Raw genomic sequence first — 10,000 nt, 5'->3', positions numbered from 1 at the left:
ACAGGGCTATAACAGGAAGTCTGTCCAGATACAGGGCTATAACAGGAAGTCTGTCCTGATACAGGGCTATAACACGAAGTATGTCCTGATACAGGGCTATAACAGGAAGTCTGTCCAGATACAGGGCTATAACCTGAAGTCTGTCCAGATACAGGGCTATAACAGGAAGTCTGTCCAGATACAGGGCTATAACAGGAAGTCTGTACTGATACAGGGCTATAACAGGAAGTCTGTCCTGATACAGGGCTATAACAGGAAGTATGTCCAGATACAGGGCTATAACCTGAAGTCTGTCCAGATACAGGGCTATAACAGGAAGTCTGTCCAGATACAGGGCTATAACAGGAAGTCTGTCCAGATACTGGGCTATAACAGGAAGTCTGTCCAGATACAGGGCTATAACCTGAAGTCTGTCCAGATACAGGGCTATAACAGGAAGTCTGTCCTGATACAGGGCTATAACAGGAAGTATGTCCAGATACAGGGCTATAACAGGAAGTCTGTCCTGATACAGGGCTATAACAGGAAGTCTGTCCTGATACAGGGCTATAACAGGAAGTATGTCCAGATACAGGGCTATAACAGGAAGTCTGTCCAGATACAGGGCTATAACCTGAAGTCTGTCCAGATACAGGGCTATAACAGGAAGTATGTCCAGATACAGGGCTATAACAGGAAGTATGTCCAGATACAGGGCTATAACAGGAAGTCTGTCCAGATACAGGGCTATAACCTGAACTCTGTCCAGATACAGGGCTATAACCTGAACTCTGTCCAGATACAGGGCTATAACAGGAAGTCTGTCCAGATACAGGGCTATAACCTGAACTCTGTCCTGATACAGGGCTATAACAGGAAGTATGTCCAGATACAGGGCTATAACAGGAAGTATGTCCAGATACAGGGGTTGTAACAGGAACTCTGTCCAGATACAGGGCTATAACAGGAAGTCTGTCCAGATACAGGGGTTGTAACAGGAACTCTGTCCAGATACAGGGGTTGTAACAGGAAGTCTGTCCAGATACAGGGCTATAACAGGAAGCATTAGCCCCTACATGAAGAAAAAACAAATCCACATTATGCAGGAGCTGAGTGACTCTCTATGTCCATTACATGGTTACATAAAAAATGTATACAACATGAAGTATTACTGGCAGTTGCTTATGATGGGATGCACGCTCTGAGTCCTTCTAGGCTCCGCTTCGGCGGCTGCTGACTATTTAACGCCAGACGCCGAGCCAAACGAACTGTGGTCCCGCCCTCTGGCCCCGGCCGGCTGATGGAGAGTGGGGACTAGAGAGCAGCGGACGCTTCTCTAACAAAACAACAACAGCACTGCTATTGCAGGCTATGCGCAGGACAGGCGGCCCCTATATAATGCGGCCAAAACAACATGCGCGCCAGGCGTGCTATAGTCCGGTGCACCAAACCAAACTGCAGTGACATCATTCCCGTTGCACACACACTGTCACATACTGCGCCTGGGGCCCCGAGAGGCAAACCCCAAAACACCGCAACCACACACACGTGCGCGCGCGAACACACACTTACGAAATGCTCGATCCCTCCCGTCATGTTATCCCGACAAAGGACATAGAAGGAAATTCCCGGTTCTGTGTAGAAGTACAGTCTTATCTCATCATCCTCCTCCGCGAAGATCAGATCGAACGGAACCGACGAACACCACTTCTCCGCCACCTCCACCAGCTGCTTAAACTCCATCTCTCTCTCTCAATTCAATGCTCTCTCTCTCTCTCTCGCTCCCCCCCGCTCTCTCTGTCTCTCTCTCTCTCAATTCAATGCTCTCTCTCTCTCTATCTCTCTCTCTCTCTCTCTCTCTGTCTGTCTGTCTGTCTGTCTCTGTCTCTCTGACACTATTTTTCTTTCTCTCTCTTTGTCCTCCTCTCCGTTAGTCCTGCCCGTCTGTGGGAGTCCGGATCGCCGTATAGGCTAGTCTGTGATCTCGTGCACTCCCGTTGATGCTGCTGTCTCTCGGTAAATAAAAACAGCTGACCGGACATACATTAGCTTACAGTTTCACCTAACCGTGCCATCCGCATGGCGAGAGAGACAAGATCTCTTCACTGTCACATTACACTTGCGTCACGGTATTCGGTAACGATAAGGTGTTTTCTCACACCCTCAGCCTTTCTTTAGTCCAACTTTCTTTAGTTAAACTATGAGATCAGCGGGAAGCGATCGGTTCTGGGGTTGCATAGCCTACACACGTTACGCGCACGGCCTGGAACTTTAATACGTCGGTTAACAATTCAACACCATGACGACAGGCTGAGAAGCTGCACGGAGCTGTCATCGATAAATTCCGTGCTGTATTCTCAACGGAGCATGGGAATAGCCTAGGGTGTGGTTTCAGATGCATTCCCTATAATACATTAATTGTATTCTATATAGGCCTATATGCCCAATTGTATTTTATAGGCACTGTCTATAAATGTTATATAATAACGAAAAGTAAGTGTAATCACAACAGGCTAAAAGCTGTAGCCTATGCTAGGCTACTTATTGCAATGATGTTAGGCTAACTAACTCCTTTTACCAATGTTGTTTAGGCTCCTGAAGTTTATTTCCACAACCTCTTGCCATCTGAATGAATGCGGGCTGTTTTTCAGTTCACAAACCTTCCAGAAAGCGCACAGAATATGGGTGTGTAGGCTACCATAAATAAATATTGTACAGCAGGGTTCCCCAACTGGCGGCCCGCGGGCCGAAATTGGTCCGCGTGTGGTCTCATTTGGCCCCCTTAGTTTTCTGAGCAAAAAACAAAACAAAAAATAACGTTTTTTATATAATTTTTTATTTTTATTGTTGGACATAAAAGATTGTAAAAACACCAGGAAATCAGCTCCAAATGATTTTAATTTAAGAAATCTGTTCCCAAGTATTCCCTTGCATAATAGAGAGACACGTGATCATATAAATCAAATCAAATTTTATTTGCCACATGCGCCGAATACAACAGGTGTAGACATTACCGTGAAATGTTTACTTACAGCCCTTAACCAACAATGCATTTATTTTTTAATAAAAAGGTAAAAGAAAACAACAACAAAAAAGTGTTGAGAAAAAAAGAGCAGAAGTATAATAAAATAACAGTAAGGAGGCTATATACAGGGGGGCACCGGCTAGTTGAGGTAGTTGAGGTAATATGTACATGTGGATAGAGTTAAAGTGACTATGCATAAATAATTAACAGAGTAGCAGCAGCGTAAAACTATGGGGTGGGTTGGGGGGGCAGTGCAAATAGTCCGGGTAGCCATGATTAGCTGTTCAGGAGTCTTATGGCTTGGGGGTAGAAGCTGTTGAGAAGCCTTTTGGACCTAGACTTGGCGCTCCGGTACCGCTTGCCGTGCGGTAGCAGTGAGAACAGTCTATGACTAGGGTGGCTGGAGTATTTGACAATTTTGAGGGCCTTCCTCTGACACCGCCTGGTATAGAGGTCCTGGATGGCAGGAAGCTTGGCCCCAGTGATGTACTGGGCCGTACGCACTACCCTCTGTAGTGCCTTGCGGTCGGAGGCCGAGCAGTTGCCATACCAGGTGGTGATACAACCAGTCAGGATGCTCTCGATGGTGCAGCTGTAGAACTTTTTGAGGACCTTCGGACCCATGCCAAATCTTTTCAGTCTCCTGAGGGGGAATAGGCTTTGTCGTGCCCTCTTCATGACTGTCTTGGTGTGTTTGGACCATGATAGTTCGTTGGTGATGTGGACACCAAGGAACTTGAAGCTCTCAACCTGTTCCACTACAGCCCCGTCGATGAGAATGGGGGCGTGCTCAGTCCTCTTTTTTTTCCCTGTGGTACACAATCATCTCCTTTGAAGCAAGGTTTGAAATTATTATGTTTTAGTATCTGTTTGGGCTTCTTGAGGTCAATTTGCAGTCTACAAATTATTTGTAATTATGTTCCGGCACCCGAACATCCCCTCAACAAAAAATGAATCTAGTTCATGATCCATGCTGTACAGTGTGGACCTGACATAGGTTCAGTACAGTTTCTGACCGCTAGGTGGGAGCAGCACCCAATCTATATTGCCCCTCTCTTGTGAAATGAACCACTAGGCCACCGTTAAACGATGATCACATAGATATGGCTCTGTCTGCGTTTCAAACTCAAAGTAGACAGCCATTGTCCCATCCGAGTGTACCTTAAATGGCCCTTGCCGAAGCGAGGGAGAGTGAGGATCGGAGAGGCAACGTCCTTGGTGGAAATCTTGAAGTTGAGCCTATAAACAACCAACCTAAAGCTATTAATGTACCTAGTAAGCTAACGTATCTAGCTAGCACTCCTGTCAGGTAGCTAGCTACAGTTACCCATAGCTGGCTAGCTAGTTTTTAGTTTGGTTATTTATTCGATTACATTTCAGAATTCCCAAAAATATGTTTATGAATCTAGCTACGTTTTATAGGCTCCTCACTACGAGACTAAGCCAATTTGCCAACGCTAAAATCAATGTCTATATATATATTTTTAGCAAGCTAGCTTCATACTTTTCTCTGACATGCCGAAAATGCAGCCTTGTTGATTAAATTTGACACTTCGCGGGCACCAGAGTTTGACATGTGACAACAGTTTGCGTTGAATTGTGGGTCATTTCAACCCCTTAATTGACCAAAGTTGTACACTAGTTCCCTCGAGCTAAATAAAGGGTAGAGGGGGTAACGTTAGTGAATTGGAACTCCATTTAAGATTGCAATCAAACTGCATCCGGTTTCAACTGGGATTCCCCGAGGGAAAGTGGCTAGCGCAAGGGCTGAAGGAGTAAAAATAACGTGTTTGGACTGCAGCCTCAGAAAACTGAACTGTATGGGGAGGTTTCACGGACATAGATTAAGCTTAATCCTAGACTAAATTGCATTTTTAAACTGGACTATCTAAAATTGCATTTCTCAGACATGGTTAAAAATAGTCTCAGGCTTGCCCTAGTTTAGATTTAAAAAGTCTGATTTCCAGAAGGAAGATTAGAGTTAACCGAGATCTAAAATGGATTACCTGGACTATTTCAATGATGATCAAAGAGCACCACCAGAAGGGTGGGTATAGACTGAGTAACCCACTGAATTATTTTTGTTTAAATCAATTTCCGTGACTGTTTCCATATGTACAAAGAAAATGCAGCTGACATAATTTGTCTGCTTGAGCCAAGGCTTTCATCTGACTCTCTCTTAGGGGAAGGCCCATACCTCCTTCCCTACAAGTATTGATCACATTGAGGTTTTTGGCATCTGGAACCTTCCATCGTGAAACAGGAGATTTGTGTGGTGTACGTGAACAGAGGAGTACAGGAATAAAAACTGCTTCTCAATAAATGTGAAAAGTGTGTGCACTCCCAATTTGCAGATCTCCAACATTGTTGCATGTTGCACTCTAAAACTTTGTATGCTCAATTCACAAATGGAAATATCACAATCCTCCCTCCTGGCTGCTGCAGATGTAGTGGGCTGACCTTCATCCTGTCTTATCCCCTCCAAGCTATGGTGATCATCTATCTCTAGAAAATTAGAGAACATTACTTCTTCAAGAGTTAAATTCATTAAATCATTTTTATTATGGGAGTGCAAGAGATGACTGACAACATTACATATTCCCTGCAGTCCGGGGATGGCACATGTTGAATGAATGTGTCCTACCAAATGAGGATTGTAACGGTCCCCCATCTGAACTGTCCAAATGGTCATCATCGGGGATACCCCAGCTCATCTGTCTCTGGTCTCTCTCGAATTTGTAAAAGTGGGCCAACAATAAATGCAGTATCTTACCTGAAGTTGTTGTAGCGTCCTTTTGTTTGCTTTTTCATTTGAGTTGAATTCGTTACAAATGGTAGTCCAGGTGTAGCCAGGAGGTAAAAGCACGTAGCTGTATTCATTTATATCCACTATATGGCACTGTCCCTTTAAGAGATCCATAAATAATGTGTGAAAGCTTTTATGGGATTGCCCATGTGCAGTGTGTAAATTAAACCATGGAGTTATCGACCAACATTTTATAGAATTCCAAAATGGTGTATCTGGTCCTCACTCAAAAAGGAGATTGAAGGTTTCTTTTGAGTACTTATTTAATTTAGGGGTGGGTAGATAGACAAACGTTACAGCCTTTGTCAGTGTCATCCAAATCAGGGCCATCCACACTGTTGAGCAAACACTGAGAGAACACTGTGATCCCTCATGAAATATGTTAGTGTGTGTGTGTGTGTGTGTGTTTTTGGCCTGTGCCAAGTATGACACCTCATCAATCAATGTGACAAGTCGGAAGTTTACATACACTTAGGTTGGAGTCATTAAAACTCGTTTTTCAACCACTCCACAAATGTCTTGTTAACAAACTATAGTTTTGGCAAGTCGGTTAGGACACAAGTCATTTTTCCAACAATTGTTTACAGACAGATTATTTCACTTATAATTCACTGTATCACAATTCCAGTGGGTCAGAAGTTCACATACACTAAGTTGACTGTGCATTTAAACAGCTTGGAAAATTCCTGAAAATGATGTCATGGCATTAGAAGCTTCTGATAGGCTAATTGACATCATTTGAGTCAATTGGAGGTGTACCTGTGGATATATTTCAAGGCCTACCTTCAAACTCAGTGCCTCTTTGCTTGACATCATGGGAAAATCAAAAGAAATCAGAAAAAAAAATGGTAGACCTCCACAAGTCTGGTTCTTCCTTGGGAGCAATTTCCAAACGCCTGAAGGTACCATTCTGTTGTTCTTCTGTAACAAAGTGTTAACAAGCTGCTTATATAAATATTATGACATAGCTGGTTAACCCTGAATTTGTATATACATTAGATATAATGTTCATTAATTCTATATGATAACACAACAAATCCGTGCTCTCTGAGCCACTCGAACAACATCTGCATTCATCTTTAGTGGTTAGCAGGGGGCGCACTAAACCCAATTCTCATTCTATCCGACCTCTCATTCCACAGCTCTTTCGCTCTCTCTCCTCTCCGGTCGCTGTCTCTGTCCGGGAAGGTCGCTTTCAGCAGAACCGCCTGTTGTGTCATTCCAGTGGTGAGCTACAGGCAGACACGCTTTCCTGCCTCTGCTGTTCTCTGTCTATCCCGGACGTCTGCAGTATATTCGTGTGTTTGCGAGCCTGCTATGGATTCTATTATAACGGAATACGCTCGTCTTCTCCGGGTGTAGACAGAGGCGACGGACCGCCTGAACTCAACTAGCCGCTAAAGTCTTATCTCGGCGGGGGTTGCGTTTTGTGTTGCACCGAGGTCCTTGGTTCTGAGAACCCCCCCAAAATGGAGAAGTTGGAAAAGGGTAGCAAATCAGAGGAAGAGTGTGAATCTCCCGAGGACGAAGAGGTTGACCCCAGGATCCAGGTACAGTGATTAGCCTACTGTTATTATTTTAGATAGACGGGTGAAGTAGATTTAATTTCTTACCGGTACCGGACACCCAAGCGCGCGTACACTTTTTTTCTATAGGTGAAACCATAGAATTACATATAGAATCCCTATTCATTCCATATATGATCTCTGTGTTCCTAGAGTAGACTAGACTTAGTAACGATTTGTCATGTCACTTTTAACATGCAATACCTTTCAACATATGCGGCGCGTGGGTTTCAAGTTTGGGGAAGCTCATTTTCACCATTATAATGCACCTCTATAATAAAGCATTCCACGCATCCTCGCATTTGCAGATGTATGTAAGATAGCCTACTATTCCAAAGGTGCTTGCCTTTGGAGCAGTGAGGGGAACGGCACCCCTGTACCTTCAGGCTCTGATCAGTCCCTACACCCAAACGAGGACATTGCGTTCATCCACCTCTGGCCTGCTGGCTCCCCTTCCTCTGCGGAAGCACAGCTCCCCCTCAGCCCAGTCAAAACTGTTCGCTGCTCTGGCACCCCAATGGTGGAACAAGCTCCCTCACGACGCCAGGACAGCGGAGTCACTCACCACCTTCCGGAGACATTTGAAACCCCACCTCTTTAAGGAATACCTGGGATAGGCTAAAGTATTCCTTCTAACCCCCCCCCCCCCCCCCCCCCAAATTGTAAAGTGGTTATCCCACTGGCTATAGGGTGAACGCACCAATTTGTGAGTCGCTCTGGCTAAGAGCGTCTGCTAAATGACGTTAATGTGCCCTTGAGCAAGGCACTTAACCCTAATTGCTCCTGTAAGTCGCTCTGGTTAAGAGCGTCTGCTAAATGACTAAAATGTAAATGTAATGTAAATGTAAAATGTAAAATGTAATTCCTAATGTGATGATTAGATTGGGATAGTCATAATTTAAGACAATAATATAACAATCATTATTCGCAAAATAGAATGTTCAATGCAGTGCATAGTAGCATAGAGTAGGTTAGAGGCTATATCATTTATATTTACATTTTAGCCATTTAGCAGACGCTCTTATCCAGAGCGACTTACAGTTAGTGAGTGCCTACATTTTCATACTGCCCCCCCCCCCCCCGTGGGAAACGAACCCACAACCCTCAGATACATTACTTCTCCTTTCTTTGCACAGGAAAATCTTGGCCTTTTATAAATACATTTCATGCAATTCTACTACACTATATGACAGGAGACATTTGCAGAATATTTTTTTTTAGACAAATATTCCAGGGTATGACAAACAGATCAATAAAAACGACGTTGTCTGATTCATGTAGCCTAATAGGCATACGAAAAGGGGAAACACAAATACAATATAGTCCATCTAACCTGGAGGAGGACATTATTGTCCAAAAACAAACAAAAGTGGCATTGACCCAATAAAGACAGTGAATATGCACATTCACCGGGGATATGGCCGATGTTCTCCGCTGGTGCCAATAAGATCGCGCAATTAAGTTGAGAATTTTGATGACTAAAAGACAGCTATAGCCATTTGCGTTCCAAGCTGTTTTACCGCGATTGTAATTTTAAATATTGGGATATGCCTGGCAGGGTCTCTGCTTTTCACTGACAGTTACAACTCAAATTTGGTATTTTGCCTCGCGCTGCCCAAATCGCAGGCCCTTCCAACTGTGGGCTATGTGATTTAAAACAATCCATGCTTTCTGGTGTAGCAGCCCATTTTGAATGATTTAATGTATTTCTGTAAAGACAGGAGTAAGCTAATTAGGCAATATCATTTTGGCAATTTAATTGAATTCACTTTAGGGAAAGTTTACCTTCCCCTAGACGTATGGAGGCGCCGCCTATACATTTAAATGTGGCATAAACACAACCAGTCAAGGTGTTTTCATCTGATTGTCAAACAATCACTTCAAAAAAGCGCTACCCGCGCACGTTCCTCCACTCACAAAATAACTGAAGCTTCCCAACCCCAACAGTAGCCTACACCGTGCACCCGCAATTTGATGAATGGGAAGAGACATCTGTTACAAAACGCCTACGTTTACTGTAATGACATTCTGCGATTGTCATTAAGCCTAAACTTGTAGCCTGAATATATGCGTCCACTGTTGTCCGCACGTGTCTCGGTCTCCGCCACTCATCTCCCTTCGAGCCACAACGCAATTTGGAGCCTATACCACCCGGTTTCAAGTCAGTTGGCTCATTCTTCATGCAGCTGACATTAAGTAGGCCTAATGTTAAATAATGGTGTAATAGCCTATAGTTTTCTTGTCATTTTGTGTTGATTGTGATAGGCTCACTTTACCAGTACGGAGTACCCCCAGTATTTATTTTGTCAGGACGCTCAGACGTACCGGCCTACTCACCCCTGTAGATAGGTAGATATTATGATGTTATTATGTCATCGTGCATGGTTTCATTTATACCCAAAGTCAGAATGACAATAGGACTTGAGGTGCTAAAGAGAAGGGAAGGTTATCTAGAGGCAACGCACACATGCACGCACACATGAACACACACACCACAGTTCCATTAAACCCACCAGTAGGAAGCTGACTCAGGGCATGTTTGACTCAGTGTAGTGGAAACTGTGATAATGAATAGCACTGGTAGTCATAGAGTTAGTAAACAGCTGTGTGTGTGTGCATGCATGT

The 10,000-nt window shown here is 43.9% G+C and overlaps 1 protein-coding gene across 1 annotated transcript in view; it reads right to left on the bottom strand.

Moving 5' to 3' along the window:
- LOC311125155 (maturin-like) overlaps positions 1–1,764 on the bottom strand; it is a 4,247-nt gene extending 2,483 nt beyond the window's left edge. The window contains exon 1 of the mRNA XM_084199216.1: positions 1,552–1,764. Coding sequence (XP_084055342.1) covers positions 1,552–1,722 — 171 coding nt within the window. The 5' untranslated portion in view covers positions 1,723–1,764. The remainder of the gene's footprint in view (positions 1–1,551) is intronic.
- Between the last annotated feature and the right edge of the window lie 8,236 nt (positions 1,765–10,000).

This window comes from Coregonus lavaretus (assembly GCF_964263955.1).
Source record: "Coregonus lavaretus genome assembly, contig: HAP1_SCAFFOLD_5725, whole genome shotgun sequence".
NCBI classification, from domain to species: domain Eukaryota; kingdom Metazoa; phylum Chordata; class Actinopteri; order Salmoniformes; family Salmonidae; genus Coregonus; species Coregonus lavaretus.
Note: the sequence above shows the minus strand (reverse complement) of the source record. Positions and strands in the feature narration are given on the sequence as shown.